This window comes from Miniopterus schreibersii (genome assembly GCF_964146895.1).
Source record: "Miniopterus schreibersii genome assembly, chromosome: 2".
Taxonomy (NCBI): Eukaryota; Metazoa; Chordata; class Mammalia; order Chiroptera; family Miniopteridae; genus Miniopterus; species Miniopterus schreibersii.
Window position 1 is genome coordinate 104,068,492 of NC_138102.1, and position 22,173 is coordinate 104,090,664.

The 22,173-nt window shown below is 43.4% G+C and overlaps 1 protein-coding gene across 8 annotated transcripts in view; it reads right to left on the minus strand.

Moving 5' to 3' along the window:
• CACNA1C (calcium voltage-gated channel subunit alpha1 C) overlaps window positions 1-22,173 on the minus strand; it is a 590,073-nt gene that overhangs the window by 18,662 nt on the left and 549,238 nt on the right. For all 8 annotated transcript variants that reach the window (XM_081130589.1, XM_081130588.1, XM_081130587.1 and 5 more), the window contains 7 exons: window positions 21,646-21,774; window positions 19,357-19,422; window positions 17,809-17,900; window positions 5,391-5,556; window positions 4,659-4,786; window positions 3,903-3,999; window positions 1,951-2,053 (listed from right to left, as the gene is read on the minus strand). In XM_081130589.1, the coding sequence (XP_080986715.1) occupies window positions 1,951-2,053; window positions 3,903-3,999; window positions 4,659-4,786; window positions 5,391-5,556; window positions 17,809-17,900; window positions 19,357-19,422; window positions 21,646-21,774 (781 nt within the window). The remainder of the gene's footprint in view (window positions 1-1,950; window positions 2,054-3,902; window positions 4,000-4,658; window positions 4,787-5,390; window positions 5,557-17,808; window positions 17,901-19,356; window positions 19,423-21,645; window positions 21,775-22,173) is intronic.

Genomic DNA, 22,173 nt, shown 5'->3' on the forward strand with positions numbered 1-22,173 from the left:
TGGATTCTTCCCCTGAGCCTCCAGGACAGAACACATCCTGACCAATATCCTGATTTTGGCCTTGTAAGGACCTGAGCACAGGAATCAGCTGCTCCATGGCTCCACTCCTGACCTACAAAACTGGGAGCTAATAACTGGGTGTTGTTTCAAGCCAAGAAATTTGTGGTAACTGGTCATGCAGCAATAGGAAACCAAAACAGGTAGGCCTCAAAGACACAGCGGGTTCCGCTTCAGACCGCTGCAATAAAGAGAATATCACTATTAAGCCTGTCACACAATTTTTTTAGTTTCCCAGTGCATATAAACATTATGTTTACACTATACTGTAGTCTATTAACATGCTTACACTATACAGTTTCTATTATTTTCTGGAAGGCTTTAACTGAGAGAAGGCACCTCTCTGGGTTATTCACTGAACTGAATTCCCATGTATCATTTACAAATGAAGAAACTTAAGTAGAGAGAGAATAAATGACTTATCACATGTTATCAGAGTCAGGTCTCCCATCTCTCTGCCCAGCGTTCCTTCTATTGCACTAAAGGACACTGTGACTGGCAGCCTGAGACTCTCAAGCCGAAGCATTAGGGAAAGAAGACACACTGCTTGTCTCATCTGTGCTTTCTCTGATCTCTATACAAGAGGGTTTCAAGCTTCACTTCCTGTGTGATTCATAATGCGGCTGGTTGAAAGTACAGATCCCCGAGCCCTGCTCTGAGACTCAGATTTGGAGATTTGGCCACATACTTGGGACTCAGTATTTTTTTTAATATGATTTTTTAAAATTGATTTTAAAGAGAGAGGAAGGGAGAGGGACACACAGAAGAAACATCAATGAGAGATCAACATTGATTGGCTGCGTCCTGCATGCCCCCTACTGTGGATGGAGCCCACAACCTGGGCATGTGCCCTGACCGGGAATCGAACCTACGACCCCTTGGTGCCCAGGAGGACACTCAACTGAGTCACACTGGCCAGGGAGGGACTCAGTATTTTAAACAAACTCCAATAGTTGAATCTGAGGCAGTCATCTTTTCACCACACTCTGTGAAACACTATAGAATAGGCTAGAAGCTCTTGGAGAGCAAGTGAAGCTTCTTAGGTGCATTTCATGTAGCCTTTCCGCAAAGTGGCTCAGAAATACTTATCAATTACACCGATAGCCGATTATTGTAGCCAAAGTGGCTGTAGCCCACAGGGTGCCTTTGTGCAAATTAGAAGGTTTCCCTCTAGGTGGACATGGGCCAAAGGGAGCATGGCCCGCCTAGTAGAGCATAGGTGAGATCTTAACCCCTACCTGTCGGCTGGCTGAGCCCTTGTGCCATTGTAGGTGATGACTTCGACCATAGTCACCATTTGCTGCCATGACCCTTTCCCCACACAGCTCTTTTATTTTTTTTATGTATTGATTTTAGAGAGAGAGGAAAGGAGAAAGAGAGAGGAGAGAGAGAGATTTGTTGTTTCACTTATTCATGCATTCATTGGTTGATTCTTGCATGTGCCCTGATCAGGGATCGAACCAGAAACCTTTGAGTACAAGGACAATGCTCTAACTGACTGAGCTACCCTTCCAGGGCCCACACAGGTCTTTTTAAGTTAAAAGGAGTATTGCACATTTGAGGGTCCCACATGCTGCCAATAAAATTTAATTCAGGCGGGGCTTGGTCTTGCTTCAGGTAACACTCATCTTTTCTGCTTTTTGAACTATACCCTATGACTTCAAGATGGAAGGTTAGTGTTCCAAATAAATAAGCTAGAGGTAAGGAGGCCATTCAAGAAGCAAAGAAAACATGACTGGGCCTCTTTCACACCCCCGAGGTGAAGGTTATTGCTGAGCCACACTCCGTACAGGACGGGAAGGTCCTGGGACTCCGCAGGCTGCCGACTTCCTCTCTGGTTAGTGTGCTAGGTCTTCTGAGTGGCTCCTCTAGTGCCCTGTGGGCAATTCTTACCTTCTGTTTTGATCCTCAGGGCTGTCCGGACCAGGGCAAATAGGGTGGCATTGAACATGACCGTCCCATCACTGTTCAGAGGCATGTTCATGGAGACCAGACGCTGGAGGGGAAAGGGAGGCAAAGCTGGTGATTATAGCAAACAGTTCTCAAAGGACCTACAGAACCACCAGGGCAGGAGAATGCTGGCAGGGAGCCTCTAAACTTGTGTGCGTGCGTCTGGAGTGGCTGGGGGTGTAGAAACATGAGTCACTGAAATGTATTCGAAACCTGTTGTGGGGAGAATCCTGGCTCTGCCACAAGTACTCTCACCCCTCTGCACAGAGTGAGGGAGGAAGGGAATTTGTCCCTGTTAGACCCTTGCTTCCAACCCCTTCCCCCGCTCAAATGTTGCTCATGCACATGGGTGTGCTCTCTCCTGGCAACAACGAACAGCTGTGCGCAGGCATTTGCTGGGATCCCACCTGCCAGGCGCATTCATCTAACGCCCTGATAACAGAGATAATAATAGGAGATGCTTGTAGGAGCTGCAGTGTGTCCTTTCTTCTGTATATTGAAAAAACTGATCTGTACATCAAGCCCTATCAGAAGCTTGCTGACACTGGAGAGAGTTGGGTTGCCCTCTCCCCTCCTCTCCCACCCCCGGACGTGGCTGCCATTGTGCTGTGCTCCCGTGTGGGGCCTCAGCGTATGCCAGGGTCCCTGTGAAAAAGAGACCATGAAACTCATTCTGGCACCTGCTCTCAGGATGTGGTCAAGGATATTATTTGTTACATCACATGGTGTCCTCCTGTTACTTGTAGCGCCAACAAGGGTTATAATTGCTCTGAGTGACTCTTGATTCTAATGGACAGTGAATTTTATAGTGGTCCCTGGGAAGCAAAAACCTCAATCTGCAGCCTGTCCAGGCCATCTGGAGGCCCCGACGGACACACTGCAGCCTCATGTGGGCCACACGCATCCCTGCTCTTGTTTTCCACTCTGCTCTACCTTACATTAAACTTGTGCTCTTTTTTCCTCTTATTTTCTTCACCCTTGGAAATCTTCTAAAATCCTTTTTTTTTTTTTTTGGAATGAAGTGGAGGTGCAAGTGAGGAAAAACTGAGTAAAACACAGCACAAGTAGAAGGTTCTATATTCCTTCAATCCTCTATTTTCCATGAGTGGATTATCCACAGAGCTGAAATTCGCTATTTGTGCTTCTTCCTCTGTGCAGCTCTCTTAAGTCACTTCCCCCAACCCCTTTTCAACTTGTTACTTTTCCAACATGGAATAGAGAAGGGTGATAATAAGAATTAAAGAAAGAGAGGAGAGAATGGAAACGAGACTCTTCAGCAAGTACTGGGCTCCGTGGTTGGGAATACAGGGAGGCAAAAAGGGGCACACAACTTAAGGGGGCTCACTCTCAGGGTCATGCAAGGGCTACGTGGGCAAGAGTTGGGTCTACCAGAACCTAGGATGTCTGTCTTAAACATCACAGACTCATTTAGAAATCTGATGAACATGATGGATTCTCTCCCTGGTTCAATTTGTGAGTGTTTCAGTGATTTCATATGTAATTTCTGGGCTTCTTGGATCCCTGAATCTGATGCATTGACTTGCTAATGGCCCTGTGACCCCAAGAAAGCACCCTAATCCACCTGTCCTAGAAGGGAAGTCTTCCAGGTTGCCTGATGGGGCAGCAAAGCCTGCTCTGAACAAGGTTCTTTACTCAGGACCGGACACACGGCTCCCTGGGGCATGAGGCATTCACTTCGCTTTTCCTTTATAGAGTCTGAGAACTTATTGCTGGAAGTAACCTTCAAATATGACCAGGGTCAGGCTCATTTCTTTAGGCACATAAAATACTGCCTTCACTTCCTTGAAAAAGTTGGCCTGACCAAGGTTACAAGACAAACAGGCATCTTGCCTCCCATATTTCTCTTTCTCCCACGAACCCAGTTTGTCTCTTACTTTGCAAGCCACACGGTGAGGGCACAGCTTCCCAAAACCCAGTGGGGGCTGAATCCGCCGGAGCAGGGTCACCACATCCAGGTGTTTGATGCGACCCCTAGAAGAGGAAGGAGAGGAGGGAAAGGTCAATCAGGGGCCGTGGTGTGGGCCAGCAGGCCAGGACTCATGTACCTGAGAGGTGGGGGCCCACCTACAGGAGGAAGTCTCCATAGCTGGAGCCCTATTGGTCAAACTCAGTGCAGAGTTGCAGAATGGCATGGTAAAACTCCAAAATTGATAAATACATATTGAGATTTTAATGAGCCATTTTCCAGTAGTATATGTTCAAAATGGATGGGTTTTAGTAGTGCAATGAAATTCTCAGCATGTATTTGATGGTCAACCAACCACCTGACCAAACGGTATTCATTGAGTGTCAACCAAACGTGACTGATTGACCAGGATACCCTTGGACCTGAGGCAGGAAAGGAGTTGAGATGTACCTGACCCTAAGCATCCTAACTTGACTACCTACCAGTTATTCCTAACACTAGGATCTTCTATCTTTCCATTCAACTGAAAATCATAGATATGTTCATGACTTAACCAAAGGTGCCTGGCTTCCTATTGCTGGCCCTTACCCTTGACCCTGGGGTCTGGTGCAATTCAGTGTTTCCAGTGGATCCACCCCATGCTAACCCATCTTGACCCTCTTCTATAGGTTGTGAAATCTTCTCTCTCAGCTTTGGGAATCAGAATTTCCTTCTGGGAACTTACTTGGCTTCAGGGTCATACTCTGCCCAGATTCTTTTAAATTCGTCCAGATGGTGGGGACCAAGGATTGACCAGTCCCTTGTCAGGTAGTCAAAGTTGTCCATGATGACAGCTACAAAGAGGTTGATGATCTGCAGAAAACAGGGAGTATGATGAGTCACCTAAGAGGACCTTCCTACACACCTGCTGCTTGAATCCACTGTGCCAGTGGTGCCATGCATGGTGGAAGCAGACATTTCTAAAGACCAGCCATATGTCACCATTTACCACACCAGCCCCTGGGACTTGGGCCTCTTGGATATGAACATAACACAGCTCCCCTAAGAGTTGTGTGGGCTGAACCCACGTGTGGGCTGGATGGCTTTCCTCACACCAGGCTGCTGGGTAGGGGCGCTAAGGACAGAGGACAAATTTATCCACCACGTTCCCTCATTCCCCATCAAAGTGCCAAAAAGTCTAAGTTGCCTCTAGGCCTCCACAGATGACAACTCTGTCCTCTGGGACAATGCTACCATGACAAGAGCCAAGATGGACAAGGGAGACGCTGGTTGAGGTGACTCCGGCTCAGGCTGTCTGTCCTGTCTCACTGTGGTTGGACATTCCTACTAACTCAGTCTTTCCAAGCCAGCTCCTCTGCTGGGGCCACCCTCACCAGGAGCTGCAGAGAGGGCAGGCTCGGGCGGCCCTGACCTGCGTGCTCATTCCCTGTGGCCGTTCAGTCCCACCTCGGCTTACCAGGAAGGCACAGAGCATGTAGAAGCTGATGAAGTAGAAGACGGCGAAGCTGCTGCCACAGGGCGTCTCCCCTTCCGTGCTGTTGTGGGGCTCAGACTCCGGGGCGCACTTCTTCCCTGGCATGCAGGCCAGCATGATGTCCTGCCACGCCTCCCCAGTGGCACACCTGGGGCCGAGAGGCGAGAGGGCCCAACACCCATGGATCCAAGCCCCATCGCTGGCTCCTTCTCTGCCCCTTGCCTCTGCCTCCCTCTCCACAGGGAGCTGCTAAATTGAATTTGGTGCTGATCATTCCCCGAATGCTCTGATATGTTCACTAAATATGAAAATATATAGCACTGTTTCGAATGTTTTAAAACTTTATATAAATGATAACAGCTGTACCTTTTCTGCAAACTCAGGGCATTTGCAATCCATGCTAAGTTTTTGAGATTTAGCTGTTTAGATGTGTCTTAGCTCTAGTTCACTCATCTGCATCGTGGTGCAGGAGTATACCTTATGAATATACCGCCTAAAAAACCCAGCCTCCTGCTAAGATTTTTTTTTGTTTTTTTGTTTTTTTGTTTTTTTGCTGATACAGATAACACTGCAGTGAACACACAGGCCCATGTCCAGGACGCCTGCTCAGCAGTGGGACTGCCAGCTGACAGGCGTGTGCTGGTCTTCACTAGGTATTGCCTGCTCACTTTATCCAGGTGTCTGTCCAGTTTGTACTCCCGTCAGCAGTGAAGAAGAAATGCCGGTGCTCTACGGACCTGTCAGCTCGCACTTTCCAGCCTAACTGAGGAGCAACCGGCAATTGCAACTGTCAGATATTTTAAGTGTGCATCACGCTAATTTGACACACGATACACTGTGAAAGGATTCCTCCGCCCAGTTAATTAACACCTCCATCGCCTCACATATTTATCTAGTTTGTGTGTGTGAGAACATTCAGGTTCTACTCTCTCAGCAAATTTCAATTACACGATACAGTGTTATCACTACAGTCACCACTTTACGCATCAGATCCTCAGACCTTGCCCACCTTATGGCTGAAAGTCTGCACCCTTTTGCCAGCCTCTCCCTAATTCCTTTGCCCCAGACCCCTGGCAACCACTGTCATACACCTTGTTTCTATGAGTTTAGATTTGTCAATTCTGAATATTAGTGAATTTACAAAAAGGTTTCACATGTGATGGGTATAAAATATTTCACTGCTGTTTTAAAATGATTAATGGGCTGAAATTTGTATTTCATCTTCTGTTGACTTGCATGTTCAGATTCTTGCCTGTTTATCTCATGGGTTATTTGTCTTGTCTGTTTGTAGGGTTATTTCTATATTTTTTCATATTAATCCTTTTCAGTCATATGTATCATGATACCTTCTTCCAGTCTGTAGCTCATCTTTAGCTTTATTTATGCTATGTTTTGATGAATCTAAGTTTTAAATTTCAAAGTGGTCAAATTTATAATTTTCCCCTTTCTGTTCTTTTATTTTTAACTTATAATAACTGTATAACGTTATAAGGCTTTCCTTTTTTTTTTTTTTTTTTTGCATCTTGCTAAAAAGATTCTTCTCTATTCAGGGTCATAAAAATATTCTCCTGTATGTTCTAAAATTTTGTTTTTCATAATAACCCTTTAACCTGGAATATATTTTTGTGCTCCATATGAGGTGGACATATGCTTTCTCTTTTTCTTTATAGACAACCAATTCTCTTAATACAAATTATTGAATAGTCCATCTTTACCTATTGATTTGAAATATTTCTTCTGACATAAATTATATTTCCACACATGTGTGGGCCTCACACTAGCCATTTCATTCTATTCCATAGGCTTATCTGTCTGTGCTAGTACACCACCTGGTTGTAATCACCACAACTTTGGAGTTAAGTCTTGCTCCCTCATGGAGAGTGACTCCTTCCAGCTTGTTGTTCTTAAAACCGTCTTGGCTATTCATTTCCCTTTTCCATCCCACCGACACGGTAGAATCAGCTTGTCAAGTTCCATGAATAATCCTGTTGAGTATTTTACTAAAATTGCATTAAAATATAGGTTAACTTGGGGAATTTGACATCTTTGTGATATGAAGCTTCCTAGCCATGAACATGACACATCTCTCCATTACTTAGGTCCTATTTCATGTCTTTTAATAAAATTTTATAATTTTCCCATATACATCTTTTGTTAGGCTAGTGCTAGGTATGTTATTTAAAATAAACAAAGTATTCTATTGTAAATGGAACATGTAAAACATTATATTTTTTGTTTGCAGCTAATGTAGAGGAAGTACAATTGAATTTACATACAGAAGATTTGCTGAACTCTCTTATTAGTTCTGTAGTTTCTCTTGTATAGTCTCCATAGGCAATCAGTTTTTTAAAGATATTTTGTTTATTTTCTTCTTTTATTATGGTAACATACACATACAAAATTTACCATCTTAGCCATTTTTTAATGTAGAGGTTAGAGGTATTAAATATATTGACATTGCTGTGCAGCCATCACCACCTCCCATCTTCATAACTCTCATCTTGTAAAACTGAAACTTTATGCCTATTAAACAATAACTCCCCCAGACCCTGACAACCACCACTATACTTTCTGTCTTTATGATTTTGACTAAGTACTTCATTTAAGTGGAATCATACAGTACCTGTCTTTTTGTGACTTATTTCACAGAGCATAATAACCTCAAGATTCACCCATGCTGTGCAGTATGTGTCAGAATTTCCTTTTTTTAAAAGGCTGAATAATATTCCATTGTATATATGCCACATTTTGTTTATCCATTCATTTGTCGATGGACACTTGGGTTGCTTCCACATTTTAGCTATTGTGAATAATGCTGCTATGAACATGGACGTACCCATATCTTTTTGAGACCCTGCTTTCGGTTTTTGGGGGTATATCCCCAGAAGTGGAATTGCTGGATATTATGGTCATTCTATTTTTAATTTTTTGAGGAACCATCATACTGTGCTCCATAGTGGCTGTACTGTTTTATATTCCCATCAACAGTGCACATGGGTTCCAATTTTTCCACATCTTCACCAACACTTGTCTTCTGTGTTTTTGATCGCAGCTATCCTAGTGAGTGTGAGGGAATAGCTCTTTGTAGTTTTGATTTGCATTTCCATTGTGCCCTTTGACTGGGAATCAAACCCGGGACCCTTTAGTCTGAGGGCTGATTTTCTAACCACTGAGCAACACTGGCCAGGGCTATAGGAGACACTTTAGATTCAAAGATACAAGTAGGTTGAAGGTAAAAGAATAGAAAAAAAATCCTTCAAGTTAGAGGCAAATGTGTCAGACTGGATTAAAGTACAGGCTGCTTAGAAGAAATACATATATAAAATGTAAGAATATAACAAGGTTTATGTTAAAGTGTGGAAAAAGTATTCCATATAAACACTAAAAACAAACAAAAAGTTGGTATAGCTATATTAATATTACACTAAGTAGACTTTAAAATAAAATTATTAGGCATACACATTTTATAAGGCTAAAAGGCTCAAATCACCAGAATAATATAAAAATTCCAAATTCTAAAACAAAAGTTATTTCTCTGAAAACATTTAATAATAAAGCTAATAATCCCTGGCAATACTGATTAAATACTGAAAGAGAGAATGAGAACGAGAGTATATAACCCATATCAGCCATCAGGAATGAAAAAAGGGACAACCCCACTACATATAGACACTAAAAGAAAAAGATATTATTTATGAAAAACTGCACATCAATAACTTTGAAATCTTAAATGCAATAGAAAAATTTTAGGAAAATACAGTTTATAAAAACTGACTCTAGAAGTAAAAGAAACTTTGAATGGGTTTTTGATTGTTAAAATCATTAAATCCATAAATGCAAACCAAAAAAGAAAATCCCAGGCCCAGACTTCTGCATTATTAAATTCTACCAAATATTTAAGGAATAAATAAAACCAGTGTTAAAATTCATTACAAAACTACATTAATTAAGACAATGTGATACTGGCGTAGGAATATGCGACAAATCAATGGAAAAGAACTGAGCTAAGAAAAGACCTAGGCCTGTACAGACACTCGATATGTGGAAGGTTGGACTGCAGACAACTGAAGAAATGGTGGTATTTTCAAATGACTGGCCTTAGGTCAACCAGATGTCCATATCCATATGGACAAAAATATTAAACTTGATCTTTATTTTATGCCATACATAATAATCAGTTCCAAGTGGATTGCGGATCTAAATGTAAATTTTTAAAAAGTCATGGAAGATAATATAGAAAAATATCTTCATTAACTTGGGAGTATGAAATTTAATAAAGACACAAGATAAAAAGACTGATTAAATTTCTCTAATAAAATTCAGAATTTCTGTCCATCAGAAGACACCATTGAGAGGAAAGAGGAAAGCTATACAGCGGGAAAAAATATTTACAGCACATATAATGCACACAGGCCTCATATCCAGACTATACAGACAACTTCTACAAATCACTGTTGTTAAAAGAAAATCTATTGTAAATGGAAAAAGAGACTGCACAGTCACTTCATAAAAGAAAAAAACACACAAAAATGACCACCCGCAACAAAAATTTATAAAAAGATGCTAAACCTTTTCAGCATTAGAAAAATACAAATCAAAACTGCAATGAGAAACAACTATGCACTCATTAGATTAGCTAGCAAACTGAAAATACCAGTGTTAGCAAGAAAGCAAAGCAGGGGAATTCTCATATATTGCAACCGCTTTCGCAACCAGTTAGTACAACCACTCTGGACAACTGTTGGGCAGTATTTACTAAATAATACATGTAACACCTATGGCTGCAAAATTCTACTCTTTCCAATAGAAATGAGTGTACTAAGAGTATGAATAAGAATATTCATTAAAAGCATATGAAAAATGAACATCAACGGTAGATTGAATTAATTTGTTGAAGAACATTCATACAGTAAGTTACATGCAGTAAGGACAAAGAACTAACTACTGATACATTTGAAAGCATGCTCGAATCTCTCCAAAATAGTACTGAACAAAAAAAGACAACATAAAAGAATACACTATTGTCTCATTACATTTCAATAGGCAAAGAGTAGTGGTCACTTTGGAGAGGAGGAAGGGAAAGTGATTAGGGGAGAGGAGGGATGTCTGAGGTGTTGGTAATGTTCTATTTCTTAATTTAGATGATAGCTACATAGATGTTTGCCTTGAAAGAATTCACTGAGAAGCATATTTCTGTTTTAAGCACTTTCCTATATACAGGGGTGGGCAAAAGTAGGTTTATAGTTGTAATACAAATAAATAATACAATAATTAATAAATAACAATACTCTGTGTTTTGCTTACAACTGTAAACCTACTTTGCCCACCCCTGTGTGTTATACTGCACACAAAAAAATTAATTAGGGGAAAAAATATTCTCTCGTCATTCTAAAAATCACTTCCACATGTGTAATTATGTGCTTTTCTAATTCCTGATGTACCTTTTTAAAAAAAATGGATTTGAGGGCGCATTTGAGGTCTTGCTCCCTGACATATGTCATCAGTGTGGCTCAAATAAACTCATAAAAATCTCTATAGCCTAAGACATTTCTTATATAGACATATATGTAGTTGTCATTGTTGGCAAGATTCCAAAGCAGCCCATCCAGGGCCACCCTGCAGACCAGACCTAGTGTTAGGTACAAGAAAAGGCTCATTGTGCCCCACCAGCTTCCTACTTCATACCATGTGAACCTGGGTGAACCTCAAAACCCTGGGTCTCCTTGCTTTAAGTAGCAGGCCGTGACTTTATTTGAGCTGTTTTTAGAAAATTCTCGAGGTAGATAACAGTTGAGATAACTTGGGGAAAGGAAAAATGAGCTGCTGCTTTTAATTGGATTGCTTACTGAGAGTGTGCACGGAATCTTTGGTGGTTAAATGAGAGACTGAACTCTCTTTAGCTCTGAAAGAGAAAGGACACTTGTTTCCCCAACCCAAATAGCCAATGGGGTGATGATAGTTGTTCAGATCCCTGAATCCAGAATGGCAGAGATGGGTGCTGGGAGTTGTCCAGTGCAGTAATGCAGCTGATCCCAGAGAACATGACAGAAGCCGTGGGGAGAAGGACAGGGCACCCTGGAATGGGTTTACCCTGAGAGAGGAGTCCAAGAGAGGGGTCCAGGCCTTGGAAAGTGTCATGGTTTTGGCAGCATCCAGTAAGCTCTCACTGGCCCTTATTTAGGTATTGTTAGGTGGCTAACAATCTTTGTTGCCTGAGGAAAAATTTCCTGTAGGGCACAAAGCAGTCCTACAGAGATATCCATGCATTGGCTCATCTGGAGATGTGCACATAAGGGCTGGTTTTCACTAGAAGTTTGTTCACACTGTACAGATCTCAAATTTAACATGGGCAACCAGGCCTCTGAGGTTAACAAGCCCCACAGCAGTCAGCCACCCATTCATAACTAAGACTGCCATCATGAGGATCTTTTGATACTTCTAAATTAATCTTTTGCATGCACAATTAGAAAAAGCTGGCTTTAAAATTAGGCAGAATGCAAGGAAAGCAAACTTAATTGGTCTCTTGAAGCTTCAAAAAGAGGATTTATATAAATGGCTCAACTTAGGATATAGTTTAGGTGTCAACCCAATTCTTAAACTATTGAAGAATTCCAGGCAAGCTTGGAGGAGGTTCCAGAGACACAGGGAGAAACTGAGCTGTGTGGTTTAAGGTAAGGACTATCTTTCCGCATGCCTGACAGGTGCCACCTTTCCTGTGTTAAGCCCCCCCCCCCCATGGCCAAATCTTAATCTGCTGTAGCCTAATGAATTTACTAGCTCTACCCTGACGACTATGAAACCCTACCCCACTACAAAGTTCCCTAGGCCCCAGGCTGTTGGCAACTGGCCTCGGTGTACCCTGAGACTTTTGCTGAGTGGCCTCAGACCCAGCACTGGTGCTGACTTTGAATATGTATTAGCATGGTGGACACCACTCATCCCTACCTGGTGACTCCCTGAGAACCTGCCTCATGCAATTCGTGTACCAACAGAGGCTCTTTCAGTGGCTGAGCCTAACAGGCAGCCAGTAGGTGACGGTGGATCTTAGGGTGCCTTCAGCCTTTTGCTGACCTGCCCCAGACCCAGTACTGGTGGCAGCCTGACTTGGTATGCAGTTTGGCCCCTCCCATGTGCACCCAGGCCCAGCATAAGGAGCTACTAACTGTGAATTGTTCTGTAGCTCTTAATAGCCCAGGGCTGGTCGCAGGCAGCATCAGCCCAGGGCTGGTCGCAGGCAGCATCTGACATTAACCTGCACTGGAGTTCCTCCCAAGAAGCCCCAGACCATAATAGAGCATGATCTGATTAGCTCCATAAGCAGCACACCCAAAGGGAGGTCTCAGTAGACACCAGACTCTGCTGGGGCAAATTCCTCTTCATGGGTCAGTCCCCACATAGCAGCTTGTACACTTTGTTTGTGGCTGATCTGTACACTAAGCCAGCCTGAAGGTCAACCCTACACATTTTCATGGTAACAGTAATCAAGGCTCAACCAGAATAGGAGGGCACACACAACCCACACAAGGAACACTCCTGGAGCACCTGGCTTAGGGGATCAAGGAGACTGTGTTACTGGGTCCAAAAGGACACCAATTACATAAGGCCAACATACCAAGACTGGGAGACACAGTAAATCTACCTAATATATAGAAACAAACACAGAGAGGTAGCCAAAATGGGAGACAAAGAAACATGTCCCAAATCAAAGAATAGGAGATAGCCCCAGGAAAACAACAACAACAACTAAGTGAAATGGAGGCCAGCAAACCACCAGATATAGAGTCAAAAACTGGTTATAAGGATGCTCAAGAAACTTAGTGAGAACTTCAACAGCATAAAAAAGCACATTGAAACTATGAAAAAGAACCAGTCAGAAATGAAGGATACAGTAACTGAAATGAAGAATACATGAAAAGGAATCAACAGCAGATTCGATAAAGCAGAGGATCCAATCAGTGATTTGGAAGATAAGATAGCAGAAAACATCCAGTCAGAACAGCAGAAAGAAAAAATAATATAAAAAATAAGAATAGTTTAAGGGACCTCTGGGACAACATCAAGAATAACAACATCTGTATCATTGGAGTACTAGAAGGAAAAGAGAGACAGCAAGGGACTGAGAACCTACTTGAAGAAATAATAGCTGAAAACTTCCCTAACCTGGTGAAGAAAAAAGATACACAAGTCCAGGAAGTGCAGAACCTCAAACAAGATTAACCCAAAGATAGCCACACCAAGTCACATTATAATTAAAATATGAAAAGTTAAAGACAAAGAGAGGATCTTAAAAGCAGCAAGAGAAAAAGTTACCTATAATAAAACTCCCATAAGACTTTAAGCTGATTTCTCAACAGAAACATTTCAGGCCAGAGGGAATAGCACAAAATATTCAAAGCAATGAAAAGCAGGGACCTACAACCAAGATTACTCTGCCCAGCAAAGCTGTCATTTAAAATTGAAAGACAAATAAAGAGCTTCCCCAACAAGAAAAATCTAAAGGAATTTATCACCACCAAACCAGTATTACAAGAAATGTTAAAGGGACTTCTTTAAGAAAAACAGGGGGGAAAAGAAACAAATATAAATAATAAATGGCAATAACTATGCACTTATCAATAACCACTTTAAATGCAAATGGATTAAATGCTTCAAGCAAAAGACACAGAGTAACTGAATGGATAAGAAAACAAGGCTCATACATATTCTGTCTACAAGGGACCCACTTCAGATCAAAAGACACACACAGACTAAAGTGAAGGAATTGCAAAAAGATATTTCATACAAATAGAAATGAGAAAAAAAACCCCACTGAAGTAGCAATACTTAGACAAAATAGACTTTAATAAAAGGCTACAATAAGAAACAAAGAAGGACACTGCATAATAACAAAGGGATCAATCCAACAAGATGATACAACCCTTGTAAACTCTTATGCACCCAATATAGGAGCAGCTAAATATATAAAGCAAATATTGATGGACATAAATGGAGAGATCGGCAGTAGTCTTAGTAGGGGACTTCAGCACCCCACTGACATCAATGGATAGATCATCCAGAGGGAAAATCAACAAGGAAACAGCAGCATTAAATGATACATTAGACCAGATGGGTATAATTGATATTTTTAGAGCATTTCACCCCAAAGTAGCAGAATATACATTCTTTTCAAATGTACATGGAACATTTTCCAGGGCAGGCCACATGTTAGGACACAAAATAAGTCTTAATAAATTTAAGATTGAAATCATATCAGATATTTCTCTGACCACAATGGTATGAAACTAGGAATCAATTATAAAACAAAAACATAAAAACCACTTTAAAAGCCACACAAACACATGCAGGCTAAATAACATGCTACTAAACAATTAAAGAGCTTTCAATGAGATTAAGGCAAAAATAAAAAGATACCTGAGCCAAATGAAAATGAAAACATAACAACTCAAAATCTGTTGGGCACAGTGAAAACAGTTCTGACAGGGAAATTCATAGCAATACAGGCCTACCTCAAGAAACAAGAAAACTCTCAAATAAACAATAAATCCCTACACTTACAAGAACTAGACAAAGAGCAACAAACAAAGCCCAAAGTGAGTAGAGGAAAGGAAACAATAAGGATCAGAGCAGAAATAAACAAAATCGAGTAAAAAGCAAAAACAAAAGATCAATGACACCAAGAGAAGATTCTTTGAAAAGACAAACAAAACTGATAACCTTTAACCAGGCTCATCAAGAGAAAAAGAGAAAGGACCAAAATAAATAAAATCAGAAATGAAAGAGAAGTAACAACACAACAGAAATACAAAGTATCATAAGAAAATACTACGAACAATTATATGCCAACAAATTAGACAAACTGGAAGAAATGGATAAATTTCTAGAAAGATACAATCTTATAAGATTGAATCAAGAAGAAACAGAAACTCTGAATAGGCCAGTTACAACCAATGAAATCAAAGCAGTAATCAAACACATCCAACAAAATAAAGTCCTGGACCAGATGGTTTCACAGGTGAATTTTACCAACCATTGAAAAAAATTAACACTTATCCTTCTTAAACAATTCCAAAACATTCAAGAGAAGGGAACACTCCCAAGCTCATTTTACAAGGCCAATAGATCCTGATTCCAAAACCAGAAAAAGACATTACCAAGAAAGAAAATTATAGGCCAATATCCATGATAAACATAGATGCAAAGTCCTCAACAAACTATTAGCAAACCGAATTTAACAATACAGTAAAAAGATCATACACCATGAAGTTTGATTTATTCCTGGGATGCAAGGTTGGTTCAATACCCACAAATCAATGAATGTGACACATCACATAAACAAAATGAAGGATAAAAATCACAGGACAATATCAATAGATGCAGAAAAGGTGTTTGAAGAAATTTAGTACCTGTTTATAATAAAAATTCTCAGCAAAGTGGGAATAGAGGCAACATACCTCTCCATAATAAAGACTATATATGAGAAACCCACAGCTAACATCATATTCCATGGGGAAAAACTAAATGCATTTTCCTTAAGATCAGGAAAAACACAGTGATGTCCACTCTAACCACTCTTATTCAACATAGTATTGGAATTCCTAGCCAAGGCGATCACATTAGAAGAAGAAATAAAAGGCATCCAAATTGGAAAGGAAGGAATAAAACTGTCATTATTTGCAGATGACATGATGCTGTATATAGAAAACTCTTAAGATTCCACCAAAAAACTACTACAACTGATAAATAAATTCAGTAAAGTAGCAGGATATAAAATAAATATTCAAAAATTGGTTATGTTTTTATACACTAATAGTGAACTATCAGAAAGGAAAACTAACAAAACAAGTCCGTTTATAATTTCATCAAAAATATATAGAAAGAATCAACAGCATTAAAATGTCTATACAGCCAAAAGCAACCTACAGATTCAATGTAATTCCTATCAAAATATCAGTGGTGTTTTTCACAGAACTAGAATAAAAAATCCAAAAATTTATGGAACCATAAAAGATCCTGAATAGCAACAGTGATCTTAAAAAAGAAGAACAAAGTTGGAGGAATTGTGCTACCTGATATTAGACTATACTACAAGGCCATAGTAATCAAAACAATTAAGGGAATAGATTTTGGAGGGACTACACATTTTAAGGTTACTTTCTAACTTTTGCTGTATTGAAGTCAGAGAAGTTTTAGAATTTATTGAATTTTTCTTTGTGACTTAAATCTTGGCTAATTTTTGTGAATTTTCTGGGAACTTAAAGATAGTGTTTTTTGTTATTTATTGAATACAAATTTATTTGATTAAGTTTGTTAATTGTGTTATTTAGATGTTCTATTTGGTCTGTCATTTTCTACATGCTGTGTGGAAGTCTCCCACTGTGTGTGTTCATTTTCTCTTTATGGTTCTAACAGTGTCTGATTGAAATATTGCTACGTGCCTGTGGTTTTATTATTGTTCTATATTCTTCATAGATTATCCCTTTTATCAATATCGAATATCTCTCTTTGTCTTGTTTAATGACTTTCCCCTGGAATTTTATGTCTTCTGATATTGCTATTACCATCCCCTGAGGCTCCTTTCCAGAAGATCCAGGGATTCTTTCCATCAGATAGTCCGCCTTCACCATATTCTAAAGAATCCTTTCTTTACACCCAAGCCCAGGTATCATTATTGCTCAAATGTACTAAATCAAAATGGGGGGGCCCTTAAAGATCAGTCTGACATCCTGCTCCCTCAGGCTGTGGGCTCCAATGAGCTAGAATGACTGCAGAAAGCCTCTGGTCCAGGGTAGGGTAAAGCGGTCTCATCTCCCAGCCCTGGACTAGGTGGGATCCCAGGACAGTGATAGGAACCAAGGGGGGAGACCAGGGTCGTTAGGAGCCAGAGGTGGAGAAGTGGGCTGCACGCAGCAGGGACTCGCTCACTCCCGGGCAGGCATGAGAACCCTGCCCTCCAAGCTCTACCTGAGGGTGGCCCTCCAAGAAGTAAAAGTGTGTGGCCGGCTTAGCTGATAAGGAACCAAGCACATGGACATAACCACCCAACAAAGCAATAGTGCCAGCACTGGCACCTGTACTTGTTTTACGAGGAAACTGAGGCTCAGAGAAGTTGGATGTCTTACTCAAGGTCGCAGAGCAAGTGTGTTGCTGGTTTGGCTTTGAGCCTGTTCAGCTTCCAAACCAGGGTGCTTCCAGTACTTGACTTTTGATCCCCTAGTGTTTACAGGTGCTTGATGGCAGGTTATAAACAGTGAAACGACCTGCTTCCCAGTCAGCGGAGGGAGACCCAGGGCCAGTTCTCTCCCTGCCCACTCTCCTGGAAAGGTCCCCTCTCCTTCTACGACCAGACTCTAGGGCTGCATCATGCGGGCATGTCAGTGTGCACCTGTCCTCAGAGACCCACCTGAAGAGGAGCAGCACAGCTTGGGGGAAGGTCTGAAAGTTGTTGTTCCGGTTGATCTCCGTGGTGTCGTTCAGGGCAATTTTCCCAAACACCTAAAGGGGGAGAGGAAAGGCATTTGGTGAACTGTGGACAGAGAGGGTCCTGGTTTCCACCCATCATTCAATGGTTTCTTCAGGGGTCACAGCTGACCCTGGGACAGCAGAGACCCCTGATGCAACCTGGCAGGGTCTCAGGGAGCAGGCACCTGCTGCCCTGCGTCCATCCCCCACTGGACAGGTGTAAGAAGAGTGTCCCTGGGCCCTCAGGAGAGGCCCTTGGCCAAGTGGGTGCTGAGGCTGAGAACAGGCGGACTCTGCTTCTGTGCAGGGACAGATGGCTCATTGGTCTTTGAGGGGAAGGGGCTGCACATTCTTAAGAATATTTTCTCTTTTTTAAAAAAACTTTATTGAGGAGTACCTAGCAAACGTAATTGTATCTATTTAAAGTGTACAACGTGGTGATTATTTGATGTACATATACACTGCAGGATGACTACCAAGATCAAGATAATTAACATTCACCATCTTACACAGTTATGTTTTTTTTTTTTTTTGGCTTAAGAACGCTTACAATCTGTCAGCAATTTCAAGTCTGCAGTACTGTATTACTACTAACTACCATCACCATTAGCTCCTCAGAACTTATTCTTATGACCTTTTCTTCTTTGCTGTTTCAGCTCCATATGCCCAAGCACTCTTCCAAATTTAGTTCTTGGACTGTGGAGTGATACGGCACAAGCAATCTGGGGCTTGGGCAAGTTTAATGCATTTTTTAATTCACCCCCCTGGACTTTTACAGTGATGCTTATCTTAGAAACTGCCACTTGGATCAATGGCAAGGTAGCTCTTTTCATCTCAAAAGGTTTTGGCCTATGAACCTTGGGATCTTTCTGCAACAAGCAAGCAAGGGAACCGTATTTAAGCAGCTGCTGAGGAAAAGCTCCTGGTTAGTGTGCAGTGCTGGTCTGGGGTTCTGCTGGAATCCTGAGCAAGGCTGGAGAACTCTGGGTGCGGGGCAGGAGAAGGTACACTGGAACCCATGGGGGGCCTGGAAACTGCTTTCGTGTTTTATAGGGAGAGCTTGCCTCTCTCCTTCCCTCTCTCCTGAATAACGCTGGATTGGGGGTAGTTCTCAGGCCCACCAGACCTGGACAAAGTGAAAAATGCTATCTGACACACCCTTCCTGCTATTTCCTGAGAAAGGCCCATATCTCTTGAGCCCACTGCATAATTTGGGAGTGTATTTCTGAGGGCAGAACCTAGGCCTGGGAAAATGGGCAGAGAAGATCTCTGAGCTGTGTAGACCACTCTTGGCCATTCACCCTGCTGCTTATAAGATATCATTTGCGGGCAGGGGGGTCCAATTTCTGTAATATTTTTGACCTCATAAAGTGCAAGAGGAGGGAGCAGGATAGTCAGGAGCAGTGGGGAGGTGAGAGGGAGGAGGGCGCCAGGGAGTATGGGTCTGGGAAGGTAGGATGCACAGGAGCCGAGCACTGGGGAGCCCTACCTGCATCCCGATCACGGCATAGATGAAGAACAACATCACTATGAGAAGGGCCACGTAGGGCAGGGCCTGGGAGGAAGCAGAGAGATTGTGTGAGGCTGGTGGAGATGGCTGGATGGATCCCTTCCCGGGACACTGCACCGGCAGCCCTCAGCTGCCTGGCTTGGGGGCACTTCCAAGGGCCCCATAGATGTTCTGAGCACCTGGGAGAAGGCCTGAGCAATGGCACGACCCCTCGTTTTACTTGGTTTTAATCTCCTGAAAAGCAGTACAGTATTGAGAAAAGCAGGTTTCAGAGTAAAAAATTAGTGTGATATTACTTAATAAAAATAAAAAATGAGCAAAATGTTCTCCGAGCAGACTTGTGTCTTTTTACGGCAAGGAGGAAGTCATGGAGGACACACACCAAGGCTTCCCGGGAGGCACGGGTGGAGGCAGGTCACACCCTTTCTTTGTAGAGCTTTACATTGTTCCACCAGTTGTAATAAAAATATTTACTAAGGAAAACTTAAGTAAAAGAAAGACCATGGGCTCAAATCCTATTTCTGCCACTAAATAGCTATGAGAGCGTGGGCATATTACCTAACTTCGCTGAGCCTCAGTTTCCTCATCTGAAAAATGAGGAGAGTGACAATAACCTCTCAGGGCTTTTGTAGAATTTAAATGATTTAAGGCTTACAAATGCCTCGTGTGTTGCCTTGCACGTAGTTGGGTCCCACACATTTTATTCACTCAAGGTATTATCTGCCCAGCAGCTCAGACAACTGAGTTTTCCAGAGCCCCCAACTCTTCTCCTGTAGAGAGGCCTCTGGGACTCCATGCTGGTGTGGTCAGGAGAGCCACATGTGCCCACACATGCCCACACTGCGTGCCTAGGAAATCCCGGCCAGGTGCCTGCACACCACTAGGTGGCACTGTGAGACCATATGGAAGCTCTGTGTCGCCGGCGCTCCAGCTCCACAGTCTAGTGTCACAAGCGCCCAGTCTGTCGCCTCTTCCTAGCCCAGGAAACGTTGCAGGGTGGGTGAGTATGTTGCGGGCCCACATGGTCACTCACAGCCGTGGGACTCCAAGGGTGCACTCTTGGACAGGGTCAGCCCAGTCCTGCTCCCAGCCGAATCCTCAGATTCCCAGGGACTAAGCAGGGCTTAGGGTGGGGTGGAGGTGGCAGGGAGGGGCCATGGCTCATCCTGAAGTGGGGAGTCAGCCTGGGCCTGGCAGGAGGAGGCCGGGCTCTGAGTGCAGCCGGCTGGAGCCCTTTCTGTCGTGGGCTCCGATGAGGTCCCAGAGCAGGAGGCTCTCTGAAGAGGTGTTCATGCCTTTGGGGTGGGCTTCCAAAGCAAGCAGGCGCCTGAGGGCAGCACCCCCACCTTTGGCTGTAACTTCAGTTACAGCACAGTTGCGACAGGGACCCTTTCCATGCCCGTCCCTGGGCCCAGACTGGCCAGGGCAGCGGGCACGGATGGGGTTCTTCAGTGCTGGTCAGTCTCCTAGTCCTGGGAAGCCTGAGAGCAATGCTTCCCTGGGCGGGAGAAGCTGCCTTCAGGGTGAGGCTGAGGAAGCCTGGAACCCAGGCAGGGGGTCCCTGCCCTACTCATCTTCAAGGAATTCAGTGACCTGACAGGGCTTTGCTTCTCATTAACTTCAAGCTAACATAACACTTCTCAGAGATGGCCAGAGGCAATCATTACTCTGCTTTCATGGATGGAAAATGATGGCTGAGTAAAGACAATTCATCCCATGCTGGGCAACCCTGCACTCATCACGGGGACCATCTCTCCTTGAGGGGAGTGACACCAGGTCCTGAAGAGTTTGGCTAAGTCCACAAGGAAGTGCGAGCAGCAGTCACTGCAGCAATGCCAGAATTGGGAAAGGTCATGGGGGTCACAGTTTTCAAATTTGTTGCACCACAAAACCCCTGTCAGCCAATTCTTGCAGAAAAATATGTACATGAGAGAAGAAAGCAGAGCCATTCAGCCCCTTAGCTACCAGCCTTCCCTACCTGACTTTGGGGAAACCTGGGGACCCAGAAGCATGCTTTTGAGAAGTACGAAGTGGGTCTAACCAACTCACTTCAGACATGAGGAAATCGAGGTGCATACAGGGGAGGTGCCATCACACAGTAGCGAGCAGCAGAGTGAGCCCTGTCTTGACTCCTCTATTGTCACCTCCCGTTCAGGGAGCCCAGGGGAAGCTGGGGTGGGGAGCCCTGCTCAGCCCTGCAGCCCTGGAGGTGAGGAGGCCCTTCTCCTGCCGTCAGTGCTCAGGGCAGAGGTGGGCAGAGGTGGCTACCTGGAAGGACTTGATGAAGGTCCACAGCAGGGTCCGGATGCCCTCCCCACGGCTCAGCAGCTTGACCAGGCGCATGACCCGGAAGAGGCGGAAGAAGGTGATGGAGATGCGGGAGTTCTCCTCTGCGTTCTGGAATCCATTGGCAACAGGAGGTGGCAGTTAACACAGCAACACAGACGGGTGGGGCAAGAGCGGGGTGGGCCCTGCTCGAGCGACACAGCCCTTGGCTAGGATGGAGCCAGCTCAGGGCGGGTTGGCTGCACTAGGTTCTCTCCCCTGGCTACAGATGGGAGGCCAGTGCCCACCTTTTCCAGGTGGACAACCCAGCCCTGAGGTCTCCGCAGAGCCAAGCTGCGCCCAGGCCCCTGAGCCCATGTTTCTTTTCCTATTCTCCCTGCTTCCCCTTCTTTTCTGGTTCTTAAGCTCCTGGATGGGCAACAGGAGATTCCATGAAGAACTTCCATATGCCCTGAAATCTAGGCTGGGAGCCAGCCTCTGAGGGCACATCCTGCCTCGGCCACATGCTGA